Source organism: Chrysemys picta, chromosome 11 (genome assembly GCF_011386835.1).
Source record: "Chrysemys picta bellii isolate R12L10 chromosome 11, ASM1138683v2, whole genome shotgun sequence".
NCBI classification, from domain to species: domain Eukaryota; kingdom Metazoa; phylum Chordata; order Testudines; family Emydidae; genus Chrysemys; species Chrysemys picta.
The window spans coordinates 43,718,360-43,734,461 of NC_088801.1; the positions used below are offsets into that span (position 1 = coordinate 43,718,360).

A 16,102-nucleotide genomic window follows, 5' to 3' on the forward strand; every position below is an offset into this window, starting at 1 on the left:
CCACATCCTAACTGGCCCCCTAGGACTCTACCCCCTACCTGTCCCCTTACTGCCCCAACCCTTATCCACACCCCCACCCCCTGACAGCTCCGCCCCCCAGAACTCCTGACCCATCTAAACCCCTCTGCTCCCTGTCCCCTGACTGCCCCCTCCTGGGACCCCTGCTCCTAACTGCTCTTAAGAGCCAAGCTGCCCGAGCCAGCACTACCGGCTTCGGGCAGCCCCCCCTGCCTCCGGACCCCGAGCCGCCGGAGCAGAGCAGCTGGAGCCGGGTAGGAGAAGTGCCTGGCCGGCGGCTCGGGGTCCGGAGGCGGGGGGGGCTGCCCGAAGCCGGTAGTGCTGGCTCGGGCAGCTCGGCTCTGAAAGTCTGAGAGGGGAGGAGCGTAGCAGAGCCGCCGCGGGAGAGGAAGTGCCCGGCCGGCATTTTCCCGGACATGTTTGGCTTTTTGGCAATTCCCCCCCGGATGGGGATTTGATTGCTGAAAAGCCGGACATGTCCGGGAAAAACCAGACGTATGCTAACCCTAGCAGTGGGGGGAGGGACAGCTGAACTGCCAGGCAATTGATAGCCTGCTGGGTGGCTGCAGCACAGGGAACTTACGGGAATGGGGAGCTGATGGGGGGGCTGCTGGTCCACCCTGGTTACAAGCCCCCACCAGCTAACTGCAACGGGCTGCTCTTCCTGCAAGTAGGGGACAAAGCAGGCGGCTGCCAAACGACGTTAGAAGGGAGCATTGCGCAACTTTAAACGAGCATGTTCCCTAATTGATCAGCAATGTAATGATGAAACAACGTTAACCGGGACGACTTTAAGTGAGGAGCTACTGTAATTAGTAAGCAGCAGCTTTAAAACAAAAGGAAGTACTTCTTCACACAATGCACAGTCAAGCTATGGAACTTGTTTCCAGGGTGGTTTTGAAGGCCAAAACTATAATGGGGTTCAAACAAAGAATTAGTTAAGTTGATGGAGGATAGGTCCATCAATGACTATTAGCCAGGATGGTCAGGGATGCAACCCCATCCTCTGAGTAACATTAGCCTCTGATTACCAGATGCTGGGACTGGATGATGTGGGATGGATCACTTGATAATTGCCCCGTTCTGTTAATAGCATCTGGCATTGGCCACTTTTGGAAGACAGGTGGCAAAGTTTGCAAATGATACAAAATTACTGAAGGTAGTTAAGTCCATTGGTCTGACCCATTGTGGCCATTCTTATGTTCAATAAATTATGGTCCATTTCCAAACAAATGTCAATATTGTGCTGCCAGTTATTAAACCTGATGTGCAGATAATCCTGAAGTCAAGTTATCAGTTTCATACACTTTATTTGCAGAAAGCTTTAGTACTTCATGCTCTTATGGTATCACATATCTATTTCAGCTTGAAATTTTAACTGCTTATTATTTGAGAGATTGTGGGAAACCTGCATAACAATATAGATTCAGGAAGTTGCTTCTGGTATAATTAAAACCTGACCTGAAGTAATGTAATCTTATTTGTACTACTGGCCTGCCTCCAAAAGTCATTTGAGGGTACCCAACAGATTAGTATCAAAGACTTGGGAGACAATTTTTGCCCATTTCACCTTTTTAAAACTCGTTTTAGAGTTGCTCTACCAACTTTGTTGGATTATTTTGTATGTATTAAGGGACATGGCAACATTCCCCCATTCTGATATCTGCCAGCTCTATTGGCGTAACTGAGAGACAGCGCTTTCTAAAAGTCAAGCCACTTTTGAAAACAGACAAAAAGAAAACCCCAGTGCCAGTTTGTGTGGAATTTGAAATGTACCTACTTGGGCTACTGGACTACCTTAGTCAGAGTCTGAAGGGAAAGGAAGCTATTCTTCATGGTCTTTGCATCCTATATTATGACCTGACATAACTTATATTACATATAAGTACATTTTGTCTTGTCTTCTCTCTGCCTCAGCCCTGCCTTGGAGCCCTCAGGTGACTTGGGAGAGTAGGACTTTCTATGATAAATTTTTAATATTTATTTTTAAGGCACTTTATTGAGGTCTTCTCAAATGTAAATCACAAGTGAACAAATATAGTCCACTCACATAAGTAAACTAGCCCACAGACATCCTTTCTGAAGTTGTCAGAAGAACTACCAAAGTGTTACTTCCACACCACCTGTAGTGATCATGATGTCGATCAGGTTTACTTGTTTTTTTGTTTTAAATGTTGGGTAAAGCACTGATATGGGTGATTTTTATTGAGGGAGTGCTTAGAGAATGTGGCCTAACAATCTTCTTCTTTTTTTTTTTTTTTTTTAAGTCGGTTTGGACATCTTATAGAAGTTTACCTTGTGTTAGGAAAAAATGTGGGCTATGCTAAGTTTGCAGACAGAACAAGTGCTAGCGATGCCATAACTGCATTACATGGCAAGATTGTGAATGGTGTCAGGCTTAAAGTAATGTTGGCAGATTCCCCTGCAGAAGAATCTAACAAACGTCAAAGAACTTACTGACCTCATGGGTAAGTACTTCATCTGGATGTAAACTAAAATTCAGCTAGTTTAAATGGTGGGTCCTCTGTTATTCTTTGGTAACATTTCAATTCTAACCTCAGTTTTTAAGAAATTTATAACTTGTCTTTAAAAACTTGCTTCATGATAAATTTGGAATGTAAGATCACTGCCCAAAAGCATATTTTTAATTTTTAGTAGGCATTTTTTTAAATAAAACTTTTGTTTATTTTTAAAAATATATAGTTAAACATAAACCAATTGATCGATATCAGTCTGGACAACCATATGAAAATGATTAACTTTATGTACTTCTAATGTATCAATGCTGAACATTTTAAAGAGGGGAAAATATAGAAAAATAAAGGATATGATTGAGATCAGTCTCTATCATTCTTTCACTAAAGAACACCACCTGTCACAATGATGGTAGGTAAGTCCAAAGATCTGAGGTCTGAGAAAAGAGAAGAAATAGAGGAAAGTGGTAAATAAAGTGCATCTTAGAAGAAGGAAGAAAGACAAGTGAGAACCCAAAAGTTTCTGGGCTATCTAGGGGAAATCCATAATGTAAATATGTCTTGTAGTATTTCCCAGAAAAGGGAGAATGAAAGAGACTTTTAAAAAGCACCCAATTGACTTAAGGCACAAGTTCTGTTGAAAATTGATGGAACTTGTGCTCCAAAATCATTTAGATATCTTTTTGAAAATCCTACCCAGTAGGTCTAGGTTATTTCTCCTGGTAAGGAATGGAAAGGAATTTCTCCATATGTGCATCTGTGAAGACCAAAATTGTGTGTGTTCCACTATCATTTGGTGAGATATATAGATAAGATAAAGACTGTGAAGGCTCTTCCTCACCTCCCCCGAAGGTAGGAGGGATGGGGTATCATCAGTAAGACCATGGAAGTAAAGTTTAGCTGTGGGATAATGGGCATCTGAGTGCTCCTGTAGTTTAATAAAATGGGAAATCCATTTAGGAAAGATCTTTTGCAAGACCAAAGAATGAGACCTGGAAAACAGGTGATGAGTTGCACATTGTGAGAGGTCTGTCACTCTAGATTCTGTAGCACACCAGCCAGAATACTATTTAAAATTATGAATTCCTATTATGAATTAAGCAAAGGCAAGACAATGAGGTGCTAGATTCAATTCCATACTTAATTGCCCATCAAATTGTCAAATTACTCATGCCACTTATAACTGGAGTTGAAGGAGTGGAATGTGATAGCTAGTATTTGGCTATAGCCAATACAGACTGGCAAAGTGCCAGTGATCATTGGTCTTCAATGTGCATGACTCAAGTAGGGAGGTAAATATTGGGTGCCTCTGAATAAGGGTTTAATAGGGATCTGGGGTTGCTTGGATTTAAAAGAAGGAAAGGGTATAATAAATCTACTTTACTTAGGTCTAATGGTTTTACATTGTGACTATTAGCGGTTATTACTGAAGCTTTTTATTCCATTCCTCAGGCAGAGATTGCTCCATAAAGAGACGTTTGGGGCTTAAAGCCATCTGTCTTTCAGGCTCCTTTTTGATGGAGCTTGGTAGAGTTAAGAAGCTAAGTGTCACAGATGAGGTCAGGGTCCTGTCTGTTGAGAGGGCATGGCAGGCTCGGCAGGGCGCAGGAAGGCGTGGAGTGGAGGCAGGGCCTGTGGCAGAGCCAGGGGGTAAGCAGTGAGCACTGCCTGGCACCTTGGAAACTTGACACCTGTAGCTCCAGCCCCAGAGTCGGTGCCTATACAAGGAGCCGCATATTAATTTCTGAAGAGCCGCATGTGGTTCCAGAGATACAGGTTGGCCCCCCGTTCTAATATATTAAATATTATCATTGTTCTCTCTCCCTCGCCCCCCAGCCTGAAACAAGTTCTTTGTTTTCTTACAGCAGACGATATAAAACATTTAAACTGTTATGCCTCTCAGATTGTATTGTCAGTGTTCTGTAACTCTAGCTTCTTTGATCCTTTGATTTTGAGCAGCAGCTACAGATTTTCCTAAAATGTTGAACTTCTGGCATGCAGGTTTAAGAATCTGGCTAAAATATGCATCCAAGGCACAATTCGATCATTGCTGTCACAGTTTGTGTAAAAGTGTAAAACTTTTTTATTGAAAAAAATATATGTATGTATATTGGGTGGGGGGAGGGGACATTTTGGTTTATTTAACTTTGTTTAGCACACTAGCATAGATGTTATAGGAAGATACTGCATATCTGTGCAAGTTCCTGTTCTTCTTAAAAGAAATTTCCAATTTTGCAAAAGTAGTGGTTTTATTTCTATCTCTCCACTGAATAACTGAGGTGGTTGTCTTTCAATAAGGACTGCCATTTTAATGATTTTTCCAATTAGAAAGCATTGGAAAAAGGTTGAACTCTGAAACTTTCCACGAACTTTGAAATGGATCGAATTCCAATGCTTTAAAATAGAAAGATGTTTCTTTGTCTGTCTTTGTGTCATGAAATTATCAAGATAATGGCTTGTTGTGTAATTGATACCTTTTATGAGTGATTTATACTTTTGTAATTAGAGGTACTGTTTAGAGTATCTTTTAGATGATGGTGAGGCTTTCCTTTGAGTCACTGTATATTGAACTTTGTAGGGAAAGTTTGGAGTTTAACTTGTGCATAATTTTGCACACAAAAATAAATAGGAGTTCCATTAACTATTTTTCCATAGGGCATCTGAGCAGGAGGATTAGAACAGATATTACAGGGATTACAAAAACATGGTGGAATAGCACTCATGACTGGAATATAGCTATTGAATGGTATGTACTGTTTAGGAGAGATTGGAATAAAGGTAAAAGTGGTGCAGTAGCATTGTGCATCAACTAAGCAGTAAACTAAAGGAATATGAAGTGATAGTATGGACAAAACACAGCCTGTTCAGGTCCAAATCTCTTTGGGGAAGAATTGTATTTGGATTGTGTTAGGGGTCTGCTATAGACCCCCAGGGTCAGATTCACATGTGGATAGAGATCTCTTCAATAATAGAGGGAATTGTCATGATGGAAGACTTTAATTTCCTGGATATAGGTTGGAGAATAAATGCTACTTGTATTGGTAGGGCCTAGTTATTTCTAGATGTGATAGATGAAAACTTCATAAAATTGTCACGAAACCAACAAGAGGTGATACAATTTTAGACTCTCTTTTAATAAGTAGCAAGGACATCCTAGAAGAGTTGTAGGAAGTAACTTTGGATTGAGTGGTTATGAAATGATTCAGTTTACCTGATTTGATTATCCTTCCATTTAATCAACTACCATTTTTTAATTCAAAAGGTCAGAGTTTGGGAAATTTAAGAGAGTTAGTTAAAGAAGTCAACTGGACTAAAGAGCTCAAGAACTTAAATGTGGAAGAGGCTTGGAATTTCTTCAAATCAACTATCTGAAATTTTAATCCCAAGCAAAGGAAAAAATCTTGTATGCAAAGGCACCAGCCCAAGCTGGATGAATAACCAGCTCAAAAAGGGGTAAGCAGAGTGCTTCTAGGGAATGAAAAAAGGGGTTGATCAGCAAAGAAAGCTAAGTTGTGGAGGTTAGAAAACGTAGGAATAAAGTGAGAGAATTGCTAAAAGTCAAACTGAATTAGCTCTTGCCAAGAAAATTAAAATAATCGTTTTAAAAAATATATATATAATGAGAGAATAAGGAAGGATGCAGTTCGGTTGCTCTGTAGTGTTGATGGAAAGGAAATTAGAGGTAATCTAGGTATGGCCCCAAAACCAAATTAATATTTTTGCCTCTGATTTCAGTAAGAATAATACTATGGGACATGTGCCTGAAGGAGTACGGCTGATGGAAAAAGAGTGTCTAGAAATGGAAATTACCACATCTGAGGTGGAAGAAAAACTTAGTGTTTAATGCACTCCAGTCAGGGGAACTGAATAATTTCTGCCCCAGAATACTGAAAGAACTGGCTAATGAGACTGCTAGTCCAGTAGCAAGGATATTCAATAAATCTGTCTGTTTGGGGTAGAACCATATGACTGAAGAATAGCTAACTTCAGGCCTCTATTTAAGGAAGGGGAAAAAATGATCCAGGCAATTACAGGCCTGTTAATCTGATTTTAGCAGTATGCAAGCCTTTAGAACAAATTGTGAAGGACAGAATAATTAAATTCATTGAGGTAAATGGTAAAGGAAATGTAATGCAGCATGTGATTACCAAAGGTAGATAATGCCATACTAATATGATTTCATTCTTTGAGAAAATAACTGATTTTTTTTTTTTTTTTTTTTTTAGATAAGGGAAGTGCCATAAATTGGTGTACTTGAACTTCAGTAAAACATTTCACATGGTGCCACATGGGAATTTATTGGAAGATGGGGTGCAGTACAAGAATTGTAAGGTGGATAGGTACAGTAACTCCTCACTTAACGTTGTAGTTATGTTCCTGAAAAATGTGACTTTAAGCGAAACGATGTCAAGCTAATCCAATTTCCTCATAAGAATTAATGTAAATGAGGGAAAAGACACACACACACACACTTTTAAACAAACAATTTAATACTGGTACACAGTGATGATGATTGGGAAGCTTGGTTGAGGTGGAGTCAGAGGGTGGGATATTTCCCTTACTGCTAAATGACAGTACTCCTCTCCCTCCATTCCTGCTGCCTTGTGTAGAGAGAGATATGCGCAGTTCCCTTAAGTACACTGCCTTGTTAATTAGATAAGCTTGCTGAGACCACAGCTGCTGCCAGCAAGCTCCTTCCGTCCTGAGCCCTGCTCTATGGAAGATGGGGTAAGCGGGGTGCAGGAGGGAGGGGGACACCCTGACATTAGCCCCCCTCTTCCTTCCCTCCCCCTGCACAGCAAGCAGGAGTCTCGGGGAGCAGCTCCAAGGCAGAGGGCAGGAGCAGCACATGGCAGTGGGGGGAGGGACACAGCTGAACTGCAGGCAGCTGCTGCACGGGGAGCTGATACGGGGAGCTGATAGGGGCTGCAGGTCCACCCTGGTTCCAAGCCCCCATCAGCTAGCTGTAAGGGACTGCTCTTCCTGCAAGCAGTAGACAAAGCAGGCGGCTGCCAAACGACGTTAGAAGGGAGCATTACACAACTTGAAACGAGCATGTTCCCTAATTGATCAGCAACATAACAATGAAACAATGTTAACCGGGATGACTTTAAGTGAGGAGTTACTGTAACTGGTTAAAGGGAAGCAGGCAGTGGGTTGTGCTGAAAGGTGAGTTATTGGACTGAAGGGAGGTTACTTGAATTCCTCAAAGATCAATTTTGGGACAAGTCTGATTCAATATTTTTATTAATGACCCTGGTACAAAAAGTAGGAGTGTGCTAATGACATTTGCTCATGATACAAAGTTGGGAGGCATTATCAATACAGAGGAGGATCGGAATATTATACAGGAAGATCTGGATGACCTTGAAGATTGGAGTGACAGAAATGGGATGAAATTTAATAGTACAAAATGCAAACTCATGTATTTAGGATTAACTAAATTAGCAGAATTTCTGCTACAAGCTGGGGGCTCGTCAATTGGAAGTGACAGGAGGAGAGAGACCTGGGTTTGTGAGTCAATTGCAGGATGACTGAGCCACCAATGTGATGTGGCTGTGAAAAAGGCACATGCAATCCCAGGATGTATCAGGCAAGGCATTTCCGAGAGAGAGAGAGAGAGGAGTATTAATGCCATTGTACAAGGCACTTGTAAGACTCATTGTACAAGAATATGGTGTACTGCAGGGTGGCGCAAATGTACCTCGGATGGGTGACCTGTGCGACATGGCAGTGATGACCCACGCCTTCCGCCTCCTGACGTGCCCAGACCCGACGGTGAGGAGCATTGCGCAAGAAGCCGTATGGGCCGTGGTCAGGAAACGCATCGCCAGGGCCCCCTCCGAGCAGGACATCGCCACCTACCTCAGCAGCTCCCTGGAGGCTGAGTTCGGAATAGAGGGGGGAGACCTGTCCTCTCTCTGGTCCCGCGCCCGCAACGCCTCGAGACACCTGGGTTAGAGGATCGGCTGCTGCTGGAAGTGTTGTGAGGAGCTCCGGGAGCTGGGAATACTGATGCCATGCTTAAAGACCCAGGACCACACCGTCGTCACCCCAACCACCAGAGCTATGCTGGAAAGGACCCTGAAGGACACCATCCGCTGCCACTATGCCGAGAACCTCAAGCGGAAGCTGGACCAGGGCAAGGTGTTCGAGGTGTCCAGCAAGTGGGACGCCAGCAACCACTTCCTTCCTGGGGACAGCTTCATCAGGTTTGCCGACTGGCGGTTTGTCCACAGGGCCCCACTCAACTGTGTTCCCCTCAACGGAGCAGTCCGCCATGGCAGCCGGGACAAGCGCTGCAGGAAGTGCGGCTATGCAAACGAGACCCTGCCCCACGTCCTGTGCGGATGCAAACAGCACTCCGGAGCCTGGCGGCACCACCACAAGGCCATCCAAAACTGGCTGGTGAAAGCCATCCCTGGGGAAGATCACCCTCGACTCTGCCATCCCCGGGATAGACAGCAGACTGCGACCCGACATCATCGTGACGAACGCAGAAAAGAAGAAGGTCCTCATCGTAGACGTCACGGTGCCTTTTGAAAACCGGTCACCGGCCCTCCACGAGGCCCGAGCACGGAAGACGTTGAAGTACATCCCGCTGGCCGAGACCCCAGGGCTGCGAGGTCCAGATACACGCCCTGATCGTGGGAGCCCTGGGCTCCTGGGACCCCCACAACGAGCCAGTTTTGAGAGCGTGCGGAGTTGGTCGACGCTACGCCCGGCTCATGAGACAGCTCATGGTGTCCGACACCATCAGGTGGTCCAGAGACATTTATACGGAACACATCACAGGACACCGTCAGTACCACACTGAGTAACCGAGACCGCCGACCAGGGAAATAACCCACTTCCTTCCCTGAGAGACCAAGGGTACCCCACCCATGTACTTATCCGCTATACCAATACTGACTTGGGCTCCTTATTCATTCCATGGATGGCGTACCTGAGCCCACTTATCCACTGACAATTTAAAAACTCTTGCACCCCAATCTTTGTCTGTGCAGGTTATGCGATATGTATGTATCTTTACATCCTTGCAAACGATACCTGTAACCCCCCCATAACCCAAGCCTGACTCCAGATGTACAGTACCTTGCCTCTTAACTCGTGTATATTTCATTTTAAACATTCACTTTAATAAAATTTTTAATTCTGATAACCTGTCACCTATGTTGAAAAAAGATTAATTTTAAATAGGAATAGGTGTATAGAAGAGTTACTGGCATGATCTGGAGAATGGAGTGCATATCTTGTAAAAGGAGACTGAAAGAGCTTGGCTTGTTTAGCTTAGCAAAAAGAAGGCTGAGAGGGGATATGATAGCTTTCGTAAATACCGGGGAGGGTAAAGAGCCATTTAAGCTAAAGGACAATGTTATCACAAGAATAAATGGCTATAAATTACCCACAAACAAATTCAGACTGGAAATTAGAAGGTTTCTAACCATCAGAGGGGTGAGGTTCCAGAAAACTCAATAGGAGTTTTGGGCAAACAACTTAAGTTTTAAGAGAGAGATGTACAAATTTAGGAATCTGATTGGGGGAAGGGTTTAGCAGCCCTGGGGAGTCACTTGTGGTTTTGTTTTATGTTCTAAATGCTCATTCTTCAGGGTTTCAGCTGGCCACTTGGAGGGCAATGATTTTCTCCCCTTTCTTCCCCCCAGTGTGTTCTGGGGTTTTTGGTTTTGGTTTATTGATCTCCTTCCTCTGAAGCATCAGGGGTGGCCACAGCTGGATATGGGACATTGGACCAGAAGGGCCAGGGCTCTGAGGTGGCACCAAGCATTCTCTCTCCAGTACTCGGCTGGCTGATTCTTGCTCACATGCTGTAGCTATATTGTAACATGGGATAGTGAAGATGCTTTGTCCTCTTAACCAGTATAAAAATTAGAGGAGGATTAACTGTATAATCTTTTTGACCTTTTATCAGAATGAAGTAAAAGTTTTACTACTTTGGCTCTTTTGAGGTTGTTTCCTTTAGGTATTTCCTCAAGAAGTGTGCATTTGTAATGCAAAAATCCCTGGTTTTTATTTATTTTTTTAAGTGGGGATACATACAGTTTCTAATAATTGAGTCAGTTAAAATTGAATTAGTTAAATGTATTGTGGTCCCTTGCTCAATTCACCTCATACAGGTACTATAATGCAATCTCTCTATCATGAAAGTGCAATTAACAAATGTTAAAAAAAAATTCTACAACTGCACTCGAAAACAAATCTATGTAAAATTTTAGAACCTACAAGCCAAAGCATGAAGGGGCATACAAATGTTTAGTATATCTGGCACATAAATACGTTGCAATGCCGGCTACAGCAATGCCTGCGAATGCCTGTTCTCACTTTCAGATGACATTGTAAATAAGAAGCAGGCAGTATTACTTCCCATAAATGTAAATAAATGTGTTTTTCTTAGAGATTGGCTGAACAAGAAGTAGGACTGAGGGGATTTATGAGGTGAATTGAAAAATACTATTTCTTTTGTTTATCTTTTTTACAGTGCAAATATTTGTAATAAAAATAATATAAAGTGAGCACTGTACACTTTGTAATTGAAATCAGAATATTTGAGAATGTAGAAAAACATCCAAAATATTTATAATAAATTTAAATTGGTATTCTATTGTTTAACAGTGCAATTAAAACTGCAATTAATCATGACGTTTTTTAAAATCTAGTTAATTTCTTTTGCATTAATCGCATGCATTAACTGTGATTGACAGCCCTGCTTTTAAATCATAATAATCAGGAATATAACCTGTATTTTCAAAGAATTTGAGTAAATGTATGATAATTTACTAAACCAGTCCATCTCATCAATTTGACAAGCTCCAGCTCTCATACTGACCAATGAATATTCACATTGTCTAGGGAAGTAACTAAAAGAAATAAAAAATATTAAAATGGTGGCTTTCTTTTGACTATTGATTTAAACTCAAACGCTTGATGTAGGTGTTTCTCCTTATGTTTATACACTGGTCCAAATAAATTTTAAGGTTAAAATTAGTGACTTAAATTACCATGATTTAAATCAATCCAGGTTTGGGCAGATTGATTTAAAGTACAGAGGGCTTCTCCTACTTCTAAACTTTTTAAAATTGATTATATGTCTCAAGTTCTTGATACTGACCATCTATCTTCCTCTCCTCCACCATCACCTTGGCATTTTTCTACCTTAATCTCATTGCTTTACCTAAGCATTTCATGTTTGGCTGAAGGTTTGTGATTCCTGTAATGAAAATGACATATGCCATAACTTCTATGCAGTGTTGTTGTTGCTATGTTGGTCCCAGAATATTAGAGAGAAAAGGTGGGTGAGGTAATATCCTTTATTGGACCAACTTCTGTTGGTGAGAGAGACAAGCTTTCTCTCCTTCAGGCCTGGGAAATGTACTCAACATGCTAAAAAAATCTGTTCTACCCTGTGTTTAGCTGTGACACTGAGTACATTTCCCAGACATGTATAAGCTCGAAAGCTTGTCTCTCGAAAAAGTTGGTCCAATAAGATATTTTTTTCACCCACCTTATCTCTCTAATATGCCATAATTAAAAGATGGAGGGGAGAATCCAGCACTTTCCAGAGGAATATGTTGTGGGATTTTTTTCTGTTCACTGTAGCCATTAGCATTGACCAAACACTTTTTGTGGGGTTGCACAAGTGATTTAGAAAAGCTGAGCTGTATAATAGCAACATCTTGAAAACATATAAAGTCAAGACTTCTAGAACTAGTCTTTACAGAATGAAATAAACCCTGGTTTTCTGAATTCAGTAGCCCTGCACAGAGAGGTGGTATTGCATTCCCTCCTCTCCAATCTTTGTATATGTATGTTGGTTATTTACTTCTGCTGTCTTCCTAGCTGGATTCCCAGAATCTTTTTGTAATGGAATCTCTAATAATTTAATAGGTTGTGGAAATCCATAATGTCTTTTCTAGAACTCTTTGGAACCTACTCTGTTATATCATCCTTGTTCTGAATAATTTTGCTTCCTTGATTTTGTTTGCTTTAAAGTTTAAAAAAAATCTGTGGAAAAGAGAGAAGTACAGTAATATGCATGTATTTATGTTTTCTCTATATGAACATTCAGAGTGGTTACAGTATAAGCAATCAAATGTGCTCCAAAATAGAGAGGCACTCTGTTAATAAAGAACTACAACATAATTTAATTCACAAGATAATACACAGTATGTTTTAGAAAAAAATGCTTGCTTTCACACAGAATTTGTTAGAGAATACATAGAATATTAGTTTCTCTAAATATTTTAATTATAGACAGGCTTTTATGTGTGGGTTGGAGTGCCATTGTAAGAAATACCCTTATTATAATATGTATTTTTAAATAAATATAGGTATTTTATCTTTGACACTATCTTCATACTTGTGTTCTTTCTACAGAGCAGAGATTAATTAATGGCATGACCCTCAGCTGACTGACTGAAAACCATGACTAGACACGGTTCCTGTGGACAGTGACAGCTTTTTGTACTGTTAGCTGATGTTTGTGGGGGAAAAAACACTTTATTTTAAAAAAACCCAAAATACAGAATGTAATTTAAATCTACAATTAGCCAACGTTTTTAATTGTAAAGTGATATTTGTTGTAGCAGTCTGTCATTCTATATTAGAGAAATAAAATTTTTTTGTTTAAATCCTGCCTCTAACATGAACACGTTAAAGATGGGGGGCGGGGGGGGAAATAAAGGAGGCAATATTAATGGTTTCACTGGTTAATTGCTAATGACTCAGACTGTACATACTAAAGAGTAATTGAAAGTGCAGACGTTAACACAGTCAAATTAGGATGAGAACTAAAAATATATATAATTTTTTTTTATTCTTTTTTTAAATGGTGCAGAATATTTCAAAGATTGCTACCGGTTTCTGCCAAGATTGAGCCTGGTCCAGACAGGCCCAGATTCAGGAAAACTTTCCTCTTGAGGGAGGAGACTTAAGCACTTGCTTGAGTGCTTTCCTTTGTTAAGGCCAAAAGTATGAAAAGCTGATTTATTGTTGTCTAGTGTGCAGGGCACTAGACTGGGAGTCAGATGTGGGTTATTGAAACTTATCCCTTGCCCACTTTAGTTAGTGGTAGCTGTGATCATTAATATCATGGTTGGTTTTTTTTCTAAAGTGCATTATTTAACTATGAAATATATACCATCTGAACAACTGTAGTCATTCCTTTTTCAAAGAACTATAATGGTTTATTAAGCAACCCACTATTCCAGTTGTGACTGCTGCTGAAATATTGAGTAAAGATAGCTCAAATAAGTATTTGCACATTGCAGTTCCCACCTGCTCTACCCACCCTCCTCTCCCCACTGGCACCCAACCTGGGTGGAGGAGGAAGCGGTCTGATTTGAATGCAGAGGGGGACAAAAACTGGAATGGGGAGGAGGGGAAGAGTAGATTGGGACAAGAAGTCGGATGAGACTGGGACTAAATGTTGCAGGGAGAACTTCTTTGGGACTAGAGGGAGAGATGGGGACTAGGAGGTGTGGGAGACAGTTACTGCATTAGCTCAAGTGGCAGAGATCTGCAATAGTTTTATCAAGAGGGTCAGTGCGTTTATTAAAAAAAAAAAAAAAAAATCAGCTTTGTGGTGTTACTATGATGCCATATGATGGAATTTCTACACTGTACAAATTTTAGGCCTAGTTCTGCAAGGTGTCCTAAATAAGCATGTTTGGAAGGTTACCAACAAATTCATTTTCATATCTGTGTAATAAACTTTTCCTTTCATTAAGTTCACTCATGCAATATTGTTTACCTAAATCCCATAAAAAGATATACAGTAATGCCACAAGAGTTTCTGCCTTAATACAATGCATGCATTAAAATGCAATTATGAATATGAGGAACAAAGGCATTGTAAATTACATAAGAGATGGATGTCTTGGATACGTTTTAAGCACCAGTTAATAGCCGGTCCTTTTAGCAATCACCGTGATCTCACCCCAAGGAGTGTGTTTGCTTGTAAAATTACTCTTACTGGGTTTATTTCTTTCATTAGGGATTTATGGGGAAACCTGTTTGTTTTATGACAATACTAATAAAAAATAATGAACAGGGCATATTAAAAAGATCTTAAAAGTCAAATCTGTCCAATAAATGTTGAAAAGTTATTTTATGAAGTAATAAGATTTTTAATCTATTTTAATGTTTCATTTGCTCACCACTTCTATGAAACTGCACACTTTTCATATGGATGATTACTAAAATATTTACATAAGATAGGTTTTGTTTAAAAAAAATTGTACTGGATGATGTTCCATGCTAGGCATAAACTATTCATACTTTCAAGATATAATGTAACCGCTTCTATCCAGCAGGTGCAAAGTGATCTTACATCCTGGAACCTTACATGGCTCCATTCTCAGGAGAGGTTATTAATCAAAACAGTGCTTTTGTTTGTTGTCATAAAGCATTAGAGAATAATCTACATGCACACAGGGAAAATTTAATAAGGTCAACAGTTCATTGCAGTGTGTATGGATTGCATTAATTCTCTTTCAGCTGAAGAAAGATGGGGGGGGGATGAGGAATGTGGGGGGAAGAAACCTCAGCATTTCAGAAGTAGATAAATTTTTAAAAAGAGTCAAAGCTATAACTACACTGTCACAGGGTGACTGGCCCCTTTTCAGAGGGAGCAGGGTCCAGTACACCTGTGGCTGATTAAGGGAAGGCACTTCAGCTTTATAAAGTGGGAGACAGCAGCAGCTGGGTGTTGGTGAGCACCTGTAGACATTGTAGAGAGTAAGAAGGCTCCTGCGGAGTACTGAGTTGAGGGGAGAGAAGGGAACACCTCAGTGGGGTAGGAGACCTGTAATGAAGACCAAATCCCAGCTAAGAAGTGCTGGGTGAGTAGGAAGGACAGACCTTGAGGGAGGAGGGACTTTGCCCAGCTTGAGACTGGGTGAAGACTCCATGTTTGATTTATGTTTTGAAAGACTCTATGCTAGGCTTAATAAATTGGACTCCAGAAGGGGAATGTTTTGAATATCTGGACTTTATAAGAGATTCCCTAACAGAAGGGGAAGATGAGGCAGGATGCTGCAGGGCAACTTCTGGCTAGCAGAGGGTGCTAAAGGGCAGTTGTGCCCTTTTATACACCAGAAACACACTCTGAGAAAAGTGGAGTTCTGTTGAAATAACATATGAGGCCAGTTTCTGCTCCATTGATGTAAATTGCAATACCTCCCTCCATGTCAATGGTGCAGAATTGAGCCCCTATTAAATAAATTCTCAAATAAGAAAAGTTTTATATAAATGTTGATGGAAGGTCCTGAGGTGGATAGCTGTGTATATGCATAATGTGATGCATATTTGACCAGCTCACATTTAATTAAATGCATTTAAGTTGTTACAGAAAATAATATACAGGATATTTTCAGTTATTTTCTAAACTTGCTAACTTCATATGTAAACCTTTTAAAAATCTTATCAAAGATTCTGTTCAGACTTTTCAGAAATGTTCATAGTTGAGTATGAGACATTTTTCATTTGAAAGGTAAGCTTTTTGGAAAGTTATGAAGGGTTGAAAGAGGGTTTTATAATGAAATGTTCACTTCAGTTTTTACTAGCGTGTGGCTACATTACTGTAAGGAGCTCCC

The 16,102-nt window shown here is 40.7% G+C and overlaps 1 protein-coding gene across 6 annotated transcripts in view; it reads left to right on the forward strand.

Moving 5' to 3' along the window:
* The window catches only part of RBM45 (RNA binding motif protein 45), a 31,104-nt gene extending 17,966 nt beyond the window's left edge, over window positions 1-13,138 (forward strand). For 2 of the 6 annotated variants that reach the window (XM_024114761.3, XM_005300463.5), the window contains exons 9-10: window positions 2,286-2,486; window positions 12,885-13,138. In XM_024114761.3, the coding sequence (XP_023970529.2) occupies window positions 2,286-2,478 (193 nt within the window). In that variant the 3' untranslated portion in view covers window positions 2,479-2,486; window positions 12,885-13,138. Of the gene's footprint in view, window positions 1-2,285; window positions 2,487-5,147; window positions 5,239-5,754; window positions 5,946-6,718; window positions 9,649-12,884 lie in introns of those variants that run through there. The other 4 variants (XR_256301.5, XR_006176939.2, XR_010591329.1 and 1 more) reach the window with 4 other exon arrangements.
* The last annotated feature ends 2,964 nt before the right edge of the window (window positions 13,139-16,102 follow it).